The following is a 16,738-nucleotide window of genomic DNA, read 5'->3' on the forward strand; positions in this document are numbered from 1 at the left end:
TTGATAGCCTATATCCTAAAGGCAATGTTGTTTGTTTTTTCCTGCCAGGTTCCAAATCCAGTCAAGTGCAATTATAATGTGTTCTTATTTATTTTTATGGTTTAAATGTTTGAGTGTTTTAATTATAATATATGTATTTTTCATAATGCTATTTTTAATGTAAATGTCATGCAATTCAGCCGTTGGCTGCTATGTGATTTCTAATAAATATACAATATATACAACTCAAATAAAAAGGTATAACCATATTCATCTCAAAATTGATGTTTTCGGCTAAAAAAACAGTATGTCACAAAAGTGGGTCCCAACATGTGACACATGATGGCCCTATTCTATTTGAAATTCATACCATGGAAGACTTCTGCAGGGGGAATGTGGATTTTAAATGGAATAGCCCAATTTAAACACAGAATCATTTAATTTGTCTTTGACATTGTATAATTCTTTTTTTTTTTCAGGAAAATGTTGTTGATACATCAGCTTGCCCAGAGACAAAATTGTTACCTGTATTACCTGCGACTCAGTTATTATATGGGTGTAAAGCCCCTCCAGATGTGCTTAAGAAATGCGAAGAGTTTGAAAAATGTGAGTATAGGATTTCTTTACATTTACAGGTCTCGTACAGAATGTTGCCAACCTCATTTTTTGGCTGAAAAAAAATGTAGTAATAACCATAATGATGAGCCCAAAATTACCAGCTATCAGCTAAAAAACACTAAAGTGATTTATATTGCACCATGTCAAAGCTACATATGCCTCTGCACACTTTGCAGATTGTTACTGACTTCTGTGTCCCCCATAACCAATTAATTATCACATTTTGCTTGTTGTAAAGTCGCTGGATGGGTGCTTAAGGGGGCATGCATTAACTGCATGGGCAGTTAATAGAACAAATTCAGTACATATTTAAAGGCTTAAGGTTACACGAAGAAACATATAAAAAAACGTATAAAAGACGTATAAAGTTGTTCTCTAAAACCGCGTTTTCTCAGCAATCAAATATCGCAGTGAGTCAAATGTTGGTGCATGGATGTATCTTTACATTGTTTTTGTGTGTTTATACAAATTTTTAGAATCCGTTTTAAAATCCTTAGTTTAAATCATTTTTACGCACCATGTTCAAAAGATTAAAAACGTGTTACATGCAGTTTTTTTCTAATGTTCGCTCCGTATAAAACCACGCCGAGTGATTATTTTCTCTTTTTTTTTATTTTACTACAAATCGACCAAAGAAATAATGTTGCCATGGGGAAGAACAAAATACAGTACCGATTAAATTTTATTAGCCCGTTTTTGGGAACAATTTTCGAGAATCTTGTACCACAAAACACTGTTTTGTTACATTATCGATATCTGGATTACGAGACGTTAATTCAGACATCTGAATACCTACATTATTTCTCAACATTCTGCCAATTGCTATCCCATTTGATTTTCACTCCAAATTGAAGCTAGTATTGCAAAAAACGAGGTTTTTCCTCCATCAGTTCGTTCAAAATTTCAGCGCCGACAGGCGTGTTTATTCTAAGAGCCATTGTGCGGACGCCGATTGTAATCACGCAAATTGCATCCAATTATAGTTATATATCCGCTTCGGGAACAAGCAATTGCGTAAGCTGATGTATGGCCGAGTGGATAGAGCGTTGGACTGGGGATCTGTTATGAAACATTTTTGTTGGTTCGAGTCCCTGTGTGGCTGAATTTTCTTTTTTTTTCTTTTCTCATTTTTACTTCCTTTCTTTTCTCTTTTTTCTTTCTCCCTTTCTTTCTTTCTCCTTTTCTTTTTTCATTTCTTTTTTTTTTTCATTTCTTTCTTTCTTTCTTTTTCGTTCTTTTTCTTTCTCTCTCTCTCTCTCTCTCTCTTTTCTTTCTCTCTCTTTCTTTCTCTTTTTCACTATTTCTTTATTCTTTCTTGCTCCTTTCTTTTTAGTTTTATTTGATTGATTCGCTGACTGTAGTGAATCGTGATTGATTGTTTTTCACTTTATATAATTCAGAAATTTGTAGGCCTGCTAAGTCTGTCTTGTTGAATTCTTCCCAAATTCGATTTGCAAATAATTGCTTTTTGATATTGTTGTTGATGTATTGTTGTACCCCATTACATTGTAATCAGGGGAATAGCAGCATTGATTTATCAAGGCTATAAATTCAAAATCAACCAATTTTCCAGGGCGTAGCTTGACGAAGTGCCCCAAATCAATTTTAAAATTTATAAATATTATGAAAATTGCCGAAAACGGCTTGTGCCCCCCGCATCCGACCCGCATCCGACCCGCATGCCGCCCTCATGACACCCCCGACTCACGAGCTCCGGGCATCGCACGAGCTAAGCCAAGTTTCATAGCCTTTTCATGTCTTGACCGTGGATCGATATTCTATTATAAGTAGGCCTACGTCCCCGCACGCTTGTGCATTTTCTGCATGGCTGTTTCTGTTATGAACTTACGCCCCTCTGAAATCAAGCGCATGAAAAACTCTTGGCTAACCTTAATGTACAATTTCCTTCAAATTTTAAATTTGTCATTATATACTCAAAATGCTGAAATAATACTAGTAATAATTATCGGGAATGGTTTCTGTCCATTTTGAGCTGAAATAACCAGGTAACATGCATATGTGATTGGTCGATAGGCGGGCATAAACAACGTTTCCTTACAATTAGCAATGGAAAAACTTTTAAAAAGGATAAGAAATTGGTAGTTTTTAGTCTAAAATGGCGATATTTTTTAGTTGTGGAGGAAAATAATAGCACGCAGAATGTTACGTATGTATGAACGGGGTTCATTCATATATTTTCATGACTAAAAAGTCATGAAAATATATGAAGGAACCCCAATTATTTTGGCCGTTTAACACACAGTTCTATAGGAGGACATAAAATCATAATTCTTGAATTATGACTTTATGTCAAACTTTGCTCTGTTTACCTACAAACACAACAAATTTGGCCGATTCCATTTAGGTGCAAGTTGTGACATGTGTAAACATTACAAATATGCCAAAAAATCAGGTTTGAAAAAAATTAACCAAATTCATATTAAAAGATCGTACATTATGACTTTAAAGTAAATTGTATTTTTTATTTCAACAGATCCACTGGCAGAGTGCAATGAAAAGGTAGATCCAAGCACATATGTTTTTAAGTGCAAGTATGATATGTGTCTTGCTCCAAAAACATCCTATGATGTAGTTCTCTGTAACCATCTTGAAGAGTATGCTACGGTGTGTTCCTATCTTGGGCTTTCTATAGCTTGGCGGTCACATAATAGATGCAGTAAGTGAAAATTATAAGATAAGTTTCAAACATGAGTAAAGTGACTCAAGAATAAAGTGACTCATGTTTGACTCATGAGTAAAGTGACTTATGTTTGACTCATGAGTAAAGTGACTCAAGAATAAAGTGACTCATGTTTGACTCATGAGTAAAGTGATTTATGAGTAAAGTGACTCATGTTTGACTCATGAGTAAAGTGACTCAAGAATAAAGTGACTCATGTTTGACTTATGAGTAAAGTTACTCATGAGTAAAGTGACTCATGAGTAAAGTGACTCATGAGTAAAGTGACTCGTGTTTGACTCATGAGTAAAGTGACTCAAGAATAAAGTGACTCATGTTTGACTCATGAGTAAAGTGACTCAAGAATAAAGTGACTCATGTTTGACTCATGAGTAAAGTGATTTATGAGTAAAGTGACTCATGTTTGACTCATGAGTAAAGTGACTTATGAGTAAAGTGACTCATGTTTGACTCATGAGTAAAGTGACTCATGAGTAAAGTGACTCATGAGTAAAGTGGCTCATGTTTGACTCATGAGTAAAGTGACTCATGAGTAAAGTGGCTCATGTTTGACTCATGAGTAAAGTGACTCATGTTTGAAACTTTCTCTTTTTAAATGAAGAATATGTGTATGTCTTAGATTGTTCATGGGCAGGAAAAACCTCCGAAGTGTCTGTGACCCCTGAACTTGTTTAAAGCAAAACCTCCTATGTAACCTATTTGCAGTTTAGTTACTCACAGTTTTGTTTTAAACATGTTCAGTGGGCAAAGACACATAGTAGGTTTTTTCTGCGCATGGACGACTGATATTTTACTACAGCTTGTATTCTATGCAACTTTATTGACAGTGGCGGTGCCAGGGGGGGGGCAAAGTGCCCCTTCAAGTCAGAACTCTTTCCCCCCTGTTGCCCACCCACCCCCGAAAAACCCAAAATTTTTGCGATGATTTTGTAAATTTGTTGACTTCGCCCACCCTGAAACTCACTTCCCCCCTAATGCCCACCCGGAAAAAAATTCCTGGCGCCGCCGCTGTTTATTGAGTGGCCATTTGGTCAGGCCAGAGCTAATCATTCTCTAGCTGAATATATAAGCAGACCTGGCCTATAGGGTCACTCTACTTTAGCAGTGACAAGGATGTATGACCAACAATTTGAAACTAGAGGTATTTCTGTGAGATATGAGGTAATTGAATGGGAAGCTAAAAGGGAGGGTCACTCAGGTAGACTTGGAAAGTCTGAAATCAAACAAACATTTTTGCACTTTTTAATGGAAATATCAAAAGGGTTTGTTTTTTTAAGGGATCTAAAATGAGCGTTTATTATGCTTTTCGACAGTATTTTTTGTGGGCATGAGAGCACCTCAGACCTATCGAATTGCATTCTGAATACTGAAGCATGTCTTTCTGATATCAAATAATTTTCATTTTTGAAAATCACAATATAATACAAATTTTATGACAAATTATAAAATTTGATATTTTTCAAATTTTGATATATAACAGTCCTCAAGTAAATTATATAACTCTAATGATATATTCTTAAAGTGTATGTAGCAGGGAGGAAAAAGTCGACGGTCAATTGAAAATTTTGACCTTTCATATTGAAGATATGGATTTTTTTCCAAAAAGACCTCATTTTTTTTGGTGTTTTGGAACAAAAAATCCATATCTTCAATACGAAAGGTCAAAATTTTCAATTGATCGTCGGCTTTTCATCCCACCTACATACACTTTAAGAATAAATCATCAGATTTATAAAGTTTACTTCAAGTACTGTTAAATATCAAAAATATCAATTTTTAATGATTTGCCATAAAATGTGTATTAAATTGCGAATTTCAAAAATGAAAATTATTTGATATCAGAAGGACATTCTTCGTATTCAGAATGCAATTCGATATGTCTGATGTGCTCTAATGTCCCAAAATAAATACTGTCCAAACGCTCATACCCCACCCCTTAATTTAAGAGAAAAATTAGTCAGTTATCTAAATTTTGTGCAGAATCATTTAAAAAGATCATTGTAAAACATAATATACTGAACAAGTGTCACAACTCCCGCTGCTGTCATTGTGTTATTAAGGTTGTAAGACAAGTATTGAAGTTTGTCAGACTACGATCTTTAAGACTATAGTGCATCCTTAATGCTGAATTTAAAATGAGATTTTTGTCTAGAATTAAAGGTCCTGGACCCGACAGCCTCATCCTAAAGGCATGCATCATGTTTTCTCATTACCAGCCTGAAATTTAAGACTCCAAATCGGTGTATTTCCAAAGAAATCATGAAAAAGAAAACAACCCCCTTTTTCAGCGCCGACAAACGTTCCCTAGATCCTCAGAATTCATTGATGGCGGCTCTCTTGCATCACAATTTTCTAGCCGTTCCCAGACTCCCATAATTCAATGATTCTCATGCCTCGCATTGGGCTATTCCATTTAAAATCCACACTACCCCTGTGGAAGATTTAGTTTAAGCCTTCCACAGAGGGAGTATGAATTTCAAATGGAATGAGCACATTAGCAGCTCCATTTGAAACACATCCTCCCTCAGTGGAAGATTCAGGTTGAATCTTTCACAGAGGGTGTATGAACTTCAGATGGAGCTGAAAATGTGTTTATTCCATTTGAAATTCATACTCCCCTATGGCAGATATTTCCAAAATCTTCCACAGGGGTAGTGTAGATTTTAAATGGAATAGCCCATTGGCACCTAGATCATTGTGTTTTCTGTACTACTTTTTTCAAGTCTAAAACCTTAAAAAAGTGCTTTGTTGTCAATTTCTTCCATTGAAGCCATTGTTATGGGGGTACTACACCCCTGCCCGATTTTGTGCCTATTTTTGCATTTTTCTCACAAATTATAGCGCATTGGGGACAAGTAAGATATGTATATTATAGGGGCAAGGACTACAACTACTGCACTGGAAATTTAATTTCAGCACAGACAACAGTTGTGGAGTTACAGTCAAAAATGAGGGAAAACCAATATTTGATCAATAAATCAATAACTGCTTGCCTTGAGTTGCTGAATTTTCAGTGCAGTAGTTGTAGTCATTGCCCCTATAATATACATATCTTACTTGTCACCTTTGCCCTATAATATTTGAGAAAAATGCAAAAATAGGGACAAAGTTGACCAGGGGTGTAGTACCCCCTTTTCAACCTTGGTTGCTATGCTATTGGTGGCAACACTGGCCAATGAATTTGTAATGTAAACATTCACTGTCATTTACAAAAGGGAGTCACTTTCAAATTTTTGAGGCACACCCTTACCCACACCAAACTTGAATACCACCCCCCACCTTGCACTTAAGTCCTGCTTTCAAAAATTGGTACTGCACTGCCAGGATGGAAATAAAGAGGAGTGCCATGTGTCCATCAAAACACTTAGATCTCACAACACCAAATCAGAGTCCCATAGAGATATGTGCTAAATTTGCCTTAAGGGCTGGGGTATGAACGTTTGGACACTATTTATTTTGGGACATTAGAGTACATCAGACATATCGAACTGCATTCTGAATACGAAGAATGTCCTTCTGATATCAAATAATTTTGATTTTTTGAAATTCGCAATTTAATACACATTTTATGGCAAATCATTAACAATTGATATTTTTGATATTTAACAGTACTTGAAGTAAACTTTATAAATCTGGTGATTTATACTTAAAGTGTATGTAGGTGGGATGAAAAGCTGACGATCAATTGAAAATTTTGACCTTTCGTATTGAAGATATGGATTTTTTCCCCAAAACACCAAAAAAAAATTAGGGTCTGTTTGGGAAAAAAATCCATATCTTCAATATGAAAGGTCAAAATTTTCAATTGACCGTCGGCTTTTCCTCCCTGCTACATACACTTTAAGAATATATCATTAAATTTATATAATTTACTTCGAGGACTGTTATATATCAAAAATTTGAAAATTTGTATTATATTGTGATTTTCAAAAAATTATTTGATATCAGAAAGACATGCTTCGTATTCAGAATGCAATTCGATAGGTCTGAGGTGCTCTCATGTCCCCAAAAAATACTGTCGAAAAGCAATAAACGCTCATTTTAGATCCCTTAAGAAAACATCATTTTTTCTTCACAGGAGCGACTCAGTTTTAAGCGACAGCTATGATGGTTGTAATCAGCCCTTGCCTGATCCCTCTGGCTGGGAAAAAATATAGGTTGACCGTCATTATTTTTTACGACTGGAATTTCCTATTTTTTCAGGCAAAACCATGCCGGTGTTTTCTGTAAAGAAAAGGCTGCTTAAAATCATTAAAAGTTATTCGATCTCTCCTATCTGTGGTACACTTGCAGGAATTAATATTACTAATCATGACCAATCCAAATTTGGCTAAAATTATGCAAATTTCTGCTCATTTTAATGCTTATTTGTTCGCTCTTTGGATCGACCGTTGATGCTGCTTCGATTCTTGTCATTGATGAATGAACAACTTATTAATCAGAATTAATGCTAAATTTATATTGGTCAATGTCTATACAAGCAAAGATTCACATGTTATCCTAATGAACAATAGTCAATTGATTAATTTCATAAATAATAAAGATCGAACAAGCATCGATGGTCGATTCAAATATGGAACTAATTTGTTTCTATTGCCTTAGTAAACTTCTGTAACTACAATATTTGTCATCCATTACCTCAGGTATGCAATGCAAGGGAAATGCTAGGCATAGGATCAAAGGCACTGCATGCCCGGCAACTTGTGGTGATGCTCACGCTAAAGAGGAATGTACAGAGCCTTCTATGGAGTCCTGTGAATGCGCACAAGGCCTAGTGTTTGATACCATAAGCAAGGAATGTGTTGAGCCTAAAGATTGTGGTTGCCAAGACAACGGATGTTACTATGCAGTAAGATATTGCCTCTTTTTTTTAATCAAATAAAATTTAGTTGTTTTTGAGCTGAAAGAAAGAACAGTTTACTAACCATAGTGTTACAATTAAACTAGACAACAAATAAACACAAATCCCGACGGCACACAACCCAACTTGGAAAAAAAGTAAGGGAATGTGCCGGCGTAAGATTCGAACCCATGACGTTCCTATCACTAGAAGGATGCCCTCACCATTAGACTTGGGAGGGCGAGTTAGCGCAGTGGTAATTCCCTCGCTTTGCACCACTGAGATCCCGGGTTCAAGCCCCGGCGCGGCCCAATGACTAATGTGCACTTGGTTTATCCCGATCCATGCTCGCTCTCGCAGGTTTTCTCCGGGATATCCGGTTTCCTCCTGCTTTCAAAATCGGTGATTAGTTGTTTCGTTATCAAAAACTTCCTTCACCCAATGGAATTTGGGGAGCTGCAGAAAATGGGTGGATGTTACAATCTAAGTGCGGATAGGTTTGCGCCGGGTTCGGTTGCAACTAGCCTAGTTGATGCGATCTGATTGTGATGATTCACCACGCAGCGAAATTACAGCGCTTTGAATCCTCTGGAAAAAGCGCTATATAAATTCCGAAATTTATTTATTTATTTATTTATTACTTGAACTACTATGCACTGTAGAGTTGGTTTTGACAAGGTTATTGAAAGTCAGTTGACATTATATACCTCATGCCTATAAATAGATTCCTGGCATCTGATTGGTTAAAAGTTGTTGTAACTAGGCCCTGTACTTTGTAGAATTTCATCAATTTCCTCTCTATTAGTCGCCACCAACTATGAACCTGCCCCCACCATTATTATTCAATCATTCAATTATCATTCTGTGAATGTAGAAATAAATTGGAATTAAGAACTGTCTTGACCAAAGATAGTGTTCCCAAAGATAACCAACTCAAATTAGCGCCATATGTAATTAATAACACTATGATAAATCCATCACCTTGGTTTGCCGATGCCGCTCATGGAGGCCACTTAAAATACCCGCATTTGTGTCTTTGCGCTGTAGTGTTTCATGCAGTAGTAGTGCATGTTTTTGGCACAGCGCCTTAGACGCAGAATGCAAACAACCACCCATTCTGAGTTGAAGTTTGCCGGGCGCTTAGCAAAAAAATCCGGAGGTATATTAAGTAACCTCTATATGAGTTACACACAAACATGGCTGAGTTGGTACTCTTTGGTTCTACCTCATTGGTCTTTGACAGATGAGCATGTTTAAGATCCTAGTGGTACAATTGGCCATTTCATTTGGAATCTGTCAAATGTGGGGGGAGACACCTGGTCAAAATTGTTTAAAAAGTGGCAAAAAAGAACAAAAAAATGGGTAATTCTGCAGAAAGGTAGGGGCACGCCTCCGACCCCCCAGGATTGACGACCATAGGTAAAGCAAATTCTAAATCCTAAACTGAGAAAACTTCGCTACGGATGAAGAAGAAGCATAAAAGATAGACACCAGCTTAGCAATAAGACTTGTAAGGGAAGTTTCAATTAGTGGGTTTTTATCGGGTACACCGTTGGACAAGTTTAGAACTGTCAAGCTTTCGTCAGGAGTAGCTCTGACTTCTTCAGGACAAAATACCTAAGAATGAGACATGTAGACCGCCCCTTGCCTACTGATGGCTCTGAAAAGAGCTGTTCACTGAAGACTGCCCCCTGTCAACAGAGAACAAGCAGATCTCGCCTATCTGCTAATTTTAAAGGTTTTGGTGGCTCTGAAAAGAGCCGCTCACTGAAGACTGCCCCTTGTCTACAGAAAACAAGCAGAAGTATCAATTTGATCTCATTTTCTTCCATTGCAGCGTGGTAAGAACTTCACTCGCAAAGGATGTCACGAGAAGTGTGAATGTCTAGGTGGAGGCAAGGTGAAATGTACACCTCTCTCATGTGGTCAGAATGCACATTGTGGCGTCAGTCATGCAACATATGAATGTGTTTGTAATGATGATTTCACTGGAGATGGCCATACATGTGATGGTAAGTGGTTGATATGGACAGTGGCAGCTCCATCCCCCCCCACCGGTCTTTTTAAAAACGAAGGGAAATAAAGTGCAAAGATTTATCGTGCGTACGCACAAGTATAAACCCACAAGCCTAGCGGCATTTAACAGATTGTTGATGAATACTGTGACCCCAAAATCATTCTATGAACCATTCAATAACAACACAGGGACTTGCAGCTAAGACATGGCCCTAGACATTCCACAATAGACCTTCACAGCCAGGATTAGCTCCCCAAGTTCGTCAGATCTCCCCAATTTCTGCCAAATTTGCAGGCACTATTAAACTATCAAATCAGTTGAGTCAATTCCAGTTGAAATCCATACACCCAATATGAAAGACATGACCGTAATCTCCCACGCAGGATGTGTAGATATCAAATGGCGTCATCCACTCATATAATACCATTTGAAATTCACATGCACTCTCTGTGTGGAGATTAAGGTCATGTCTTCCATAAGGATTTCAACTGGAATAGCCATTATGGTGTCTGTCAGACTCATTTTACAAACATGATAATTTTCAGTTTTAAAACTGAATTCAGTTTTTTTTAGTCAAAATTTATGCAACTTTATTTAATTTCAGCCTGTTTTTTAGTACTTTTTGCCCAATTTCACACACATTTTCATTTTTCTAAGCAAAGTGCAGTCTCATGCCTGATTTTGAACATGTATACATTTGTTGTCTTTTTCAGCCATCACAGATGAGAAAACGGCAGCAAGCTGTGCAAACAAACAAATCACCATCTCATGTAGTAAAGAGAAAAAGATTGACATCCTCAGCGCAAGCATAACAACAAATGCCCGTGAATGCACTGCTGAATCAAAACCTTCGAATCTTGACACCTGCTGTTCAGACGAGGGCGCCACTTTAACGGTGGATAAAAAGTGTCAAGGCAAGAGCGAGTGTATATTTGAGGCATCTGGTGAGGAACTTGGAGAGCCGTGTATGCATGGTAATAAGTATCTCAGTGTGAAGTACCATTGCACTGATGTGGTTGAACCAGAAGCTGAGGTAAATAGCTAGCATAACTCTTCATCTGCATCACACGCTGTCATATCTGAAAAGGCTGCCTTGTGTGATTTTTATTATCATTGTTGAACTTGTAGTTCATATTGTTATTTTATATTCCAGCATGCTTCTTTCTTTTATCAATGGACATGAGATGTAATAATATTGTGGTAATACCTCAAAATATTATAACGTTAATTTTACAGTGTATCTCATGACAATTAGATGACATTAATGAAACAGTTATGGTTGCACATTCAGGTATTTCTTTTGAAAGTTCTAAACAAGGTATAGCCAGCAGCAAGTTGTAGATGGTATAGGCCTAAATATAAGAAAACGTTTAGGGTTGAAATCAGGTGAAAAATACATCGAATGAGCACGAAACTTCACATTTATGTTCAGAAAGGTGTCTTCTTAGCATGATTCGAAAGGAGTATGGAAATTCCAAAGGGAAGCTGGTGATTTAATTTGTAACTCGAGATCTACTTGTTCATATTTTTTTCCTTTTTACAGAGGGTATGATAGAGGTATTACTGTCAACTCTGCCAAATTACAGCTCAGTAGGCCACATTTTTCACCTGATATTATTAATCTGAATATTTTGTGCCATTCTTGAGCAGTGCTGAACTCAGCCACTGGCAATTAAACGCACTGTGGCGATGGACCAATTTTGACTCGCACTTATAGGAAAATGAAATAAGTTGTGTTGCTGTAATTTGCAAGATAGTTACAAAATATAATTGGCATTCACTTTCCCAATTTTTACAGAAAAATATTGATAAATAAAAGAATGAGATCAATTTAGAAATGTCTGTGCAAGCAGTGCACAGTTGAGCTCCTTGCATGTCTATGGGAGCGTTCTAATCAAGTTGATGGTTCATTGGTCATCCCTATTATTATTATTAAAATCACACCAGGCAGCCTTTTGATATACAACAGTATAATGTGATGCAGACGACGAACTATGGAATACCCTCTGTACCCTGTGATTTAGGTTAAAGAGTTGGGGTATGGGTACAGAGTTATTATCTGGTTATTCCTCCAGATATCTACTTTTGTATTAAAGGTACTATAGATTGACAGCCTCCCTCCTCCCCGCTTTACAACATCAAAATGCAGATTTTTGGAGGAGTCTTGGTGACTTGATGCTTCTGACTCTTCCAGGCTAGCCCATTGAGTCTATTTTACTTTTGTATATTGTGTAATTTTACTTTTGATGCATTTTAGCCGAAGTAAAATACATGAATAAATAGTTTTGGTATCAAGTGAAAGCGCATATTTTTCTGAAAACCCCAGTGAAATGTTAGGTCTAGAATATGTTTAGTTTAGGTGGTATGAATAAAAACATGATAGTTTGTTGGTTACCACCCCGGAAGGCGAATACTGTCTAATAGGCCACTAGGGTACACATTTGATTGCTTCTAGAATCCAAATCATTGGAGCAAGTTACAGCCATAATATGTGACATGATCAAGGGGAATGAGTCACATGTCGACCCTGGTCGAAAATGAGCTTTACATATATGTGACGTGTCATGTCAAAAGGAGACACTTTTGGGCAGGTTATCAATTTGGAGGTTTTTACATATCTTAAATATAGAGATATTTTGCTCCACAATGCCGTTTTCCCCAATGTAATCGGACATTCCTAAGCGAAGATATTGAGTTTGTAAGTTATGGTATTATAAAATTGGAAATTGAGATATCGACCTTTAAAAATATTATTGACAGTGTTGAGAGTAGGAATTACCTTGAAAAATGTCTCCAAAAATACAAGATGCTAGTTATATTTGGGTCTGAAACTATCAGACAATATTTTTAACATTAATAACATCACAAATTCAAGCAACTAACCTAAATTGTGAAAAAATCACCCGCGGGCAGATTTTTGGCTATTTCTCCATTTACGATCCTGCCCAAAAGTGTCTCCTTTTGACATGACACGTCACATATTTCTAAAGAGAACATTTAGAGCTTTCAGAAACTGAAAACCCCAAGTTGATACGACTTTTCTTTGTAAAGTTGCGTCACTTTATCAATTGTTGAAAACAAAAGAATTTTAACACTTTCTTTGGCAATATCCCAAAATCAATGTTAGCAACATCCGACTCATTCCTCTTGATCGTGTCACATATAAGATCTTTTTAAATGCATTTGTTTTGTTTTGTTTTTGTGCAAACTTGATTTGGGGCATATTTGTAATGTTTGCACATGTCCCAACCAACGTTTAATTGGAATCAGACAAATGTGTTGTTTGGAGGACAGCAGATCAATTTTGAATATGTCATAATTTTGAGACCAAATGATCAGTAAGCATAAATATATCCATTTGGGCTATTCCATTTGAAATCCATACTACTCCTGGAAATATCTTCCACAGAAGGAGTATGCTTTTCAATTGTAATTGGTCAGGGTTAATCATTTTGAAACCTTTACTCCCCCTGTATTATATGGCTTTACCTATGTCTTCCACAACTGGAGTGAGTATTTCAGATGGAAGTTACCCAGTTGTCTATTCTATTCAAAACTCATACTTAGACTTAGCTATATCTTCCACATAGGTGTGGATTTTAAATTGAATAGCCCATTTGATATGATAACAGCCTATTTTTAACAATTACTAAATTAATTACTTTTTTGTGTATATCATTTTGTCATTTAGGTGAAAGAAGTGACCAATACAGCTTGCCAAGGAAAGAAACTAGACATTGACTGTGGTGATAAATTTATTAATGTCATTAGTGCCAACTATGGCCGACTAAGTGCAGATGTCTGCAAGCCTAAAGGAGATGGAGCAATCAAGTCAACCAATTGTGTGTACCCAACTTCATTGGAAACAGTACGAGAAAAATGTCAGCCCGAATCGCAGCCCAAATCGAAGTGTAGTATTAGGGCTTCAACAAATACTTTTTCTCATGAAGACCTATGTGACGGGACACAAAAATACTTAGAGGTAATTCAGTAATACCTCTGAAAATTACAGGACATTATTATATTTGATGTGACCAAGCAAAATCAGTCGGAAGTTGGAAATATTGGTTTTGAGATAACCATTGTCCAACCACACTGAAAAATGGACTGAAAGAAAAATTCATTGGCCACTGAAATTGATTACATCACACTGATTACATCCCACTGTTGACACCCTCTGTCTCTCATTTTCAGGAATTAGGCAAAATCAAAAACATTGAAAGTGTTGAAACTTGAATGTAAATTGGATTTTGATTGGATCCAATTTTGGCGAGCGATATTTAGTATCTATGGTGAGTGGAAAATCACTCACCAAAAATTGAGTTTGGGCAAGCGGGCGAGAGCAGTCGCTTGCCTCAAACAGCAAGGCCTGGCATTCAGTGTGACTTTTGTACCATAGTGGCAATGTGAGAGGTGAAGGTAATACTCTTTTGACAAGGTAGGTCACAACCAACAGGTGGACCTTGAAATTATCTGGGATGGTCACTGGTAAGGGTGCTGAACAGGTCAGATTATTTGTGTGGGCAATTGTGCAGGGTTTGTTCATTGTGGGTTTTATGGGTGGGGGTGTGTCTGTGTGATAAAAAAGAAAGAGAACCGAAGAACTATTTCAAGCATTTTATATCCACTTTCACAGGTCAAATATCAATGTACCGATGAACCACAGAAAGCAAGTCAAGCATCAAACCCATGTGCTGCCTCAAAATGTAAGGAAGGTAAATGCATCCGAACTAAAAATGGGTATACATGTCAATGCAAGGCAGGATGGACTGGAACACATTGTGAACATTGTAAGTATTTTATTTGTGTGTATGTCATGGGGGGGGGGGCGGGGTACTCAATACAAATGACCATGGATGTGCTGCAAACATGGGTAACATTTTCAGTGTTTTGGTATATCAATGACCCCTTTTTCTTGGCCAATTTTGGTATATGGATGGGTCCTTTTTTTTTCAAAATTTTCTCAATTTTATTGGAAAATAGCCAAATTATGCCTGCACTGTAGCCAACATTTTTGAAATTTCCCAAAATTTGGAGAAAAAATTTAGACAATTGAATTTTGGAATATCGATGTGTCCACATTTCTTGAAAATAGGTATATTGATGGGTCCCCATCAGGCCCGTAACCAGGGGGCTGGGGCGGATACCCTCCCCCAATCCCCAAATGCCCAAAAAGTCCCTTTTTTGACCTGATAAGTCCCATTTGTGAGTGAAGCGAGAGAAAAAAATAGGGGCTTTTATGCCTTTTTGGTCAAAAAAGGTCCACATTTTGGGGAAAAAGACAACTTTTTCAAAATCTGCCCCTCCCCCTAGTCCAAAAGGTCAAAATTTTGAAAAAAAATCCACTTTTTCAAATACAGCCCCCCCCCAAAAAATATGATAAATCCAGGTTACAGGCCTGGTCCCCTTTCAAATTCTCTGCAACATACCCCTACCCAAACCAAATTTGAGTATCCCCGGGGATACTTTTTACTCTGAAGCTTGGCACAGCCAAAAAAATGAAATAAGTGAGTTTTGATCAATGACTTGAATGAGTCCAGGCTGATGGCATTATTGATTGTAGATGGTAAGCCATTCCAAAGCTTTAGAGTAGTCACTGAAAAGGCTCTATCCCCAGCACATTTCCTGAAAAGATAAGCTCTTTATAATTCTATCACATGGGAAGAGAAAACTATAGGACAACCACACACAGTACTTGTTCAGCACCTCCTGGGAAAGTGATGCTGGAGCCAAACAAAATTCCAGACTGATGATGCTGGTGATTGCTGTCCACCTCTATACACTGTCAAAGTTACGTAATAATCAGATTAACTACCATAGAGGAATACAATTTTTGAATAGATCGTCAAGCAGATTGCACTAATCACCTGTGCATGTCTGCAAACAGATTGAATACAATACCGCTTTTTTCAAAAATACCAATCTTACAGGTGCGAGTGATCAGCCTTTATTTGACATCTATGGTTCAGTGCATAGGTACCGCATGAACGTTGTAGTGCTGGGCGATCTATTCAAAAATTGCTATGGCAATTAATCCTGTTACATCATCACTTCAACAGCGTATACCCACCCTTAAGAACTTAAAACGCGCATATCTGTTGAAGTTAGCTTGAAAAATAAAAAACAGCATATTTGGGCTATTGCATTTGAAATCTACCATACCCCTGTGGAAGATTTAAGAAACACTTGTCATATAGAGGGAGTATGTTTTTCAAATGGAATTGGCTATAGTTGATTACTTTGAAACACATACTCCCCCTGTATTATGACTTTACCTATATCTTCCACAACTGGAGTGAGTATTTCAAATGGAAGTTACCCAATTGTCTATTCTATTTGAAACCATGCACCCTCTGTGGAAAACTTTAGCTTAATCTTCCACAGAGGGAGTCTGTGTGAATTTCAAATGGATCAGGCGGTATATAGGTCACGCAACACGTGACGTACGAGGCTGACGAAGATACAAGGCTGACAGCCCCATTCAAAATAGACGGTTAGCAGTTACAAATTGAAAAACAACATACTTAGAGTGGGGTACTTTGTCAAACCCCAACGGTTTTACATAATTTTTCTTTGACACCAC

The 16,738-nt window shown here is 37.2% G+C and overlaps 1 protein-coding gene across 1 annotated transcript in view; it reads left to right on the top strand.

Moving 5' to 3' along the window:
• Nucleotides 1-16,738, top strand: part of LOC140141112 (alpha-tectorin-like) — a 110,661-nt gene that overhangs the window by 55,816 nt on the left and 38,107 nt on the right. The window contains exons 21-27 of the mRNA XM_072162896.1: nucleotides 459-585; nucleotides 3,092-3,274; nucleotides 7,942-8,147; nucleotides 9,976-10,150; nucleotides 10,869-11,188; nucleotides 13,847-14,137; nucleotides 14,792-14,945. Coding sequence (XP_072018997.1) covers nucleotides 459-585; nucleotides 3,092-3,274; nucleotides 7,942-8,147; nucleotides 9,976-10,150; nucleotides 10,869-11,188; nucleotides 13,847-14,137; nucleotides 14,792-14,945 — 1,456 coding nt within the window. The remainder of the gene's footprint in view (nucleotides 1-458; nucleotides 586-3,091; nucleotides 3,275-7,941; nucleotides 8,148-9,975; nucleotides 10,151-10,868; nucleotides 11,189-13,846; nucleotides 14,138-14,791; nucleotides 14,946-16,738) is intronic.

This window comes from Amphiura filiformis, chromosome 19 (genome assembly GCF_039555335.1).
Source record: "Amphiura filiformis chromosome 19, Afil_fr2py, whole genome shotgun sequence".
Lineage (NCBI taxonomy): Eukaryota > Metazoa > Echinodermata > Ophiuroidea > Amphilepidida > Amphiuridae > Amphiura > Amphiura filiformis.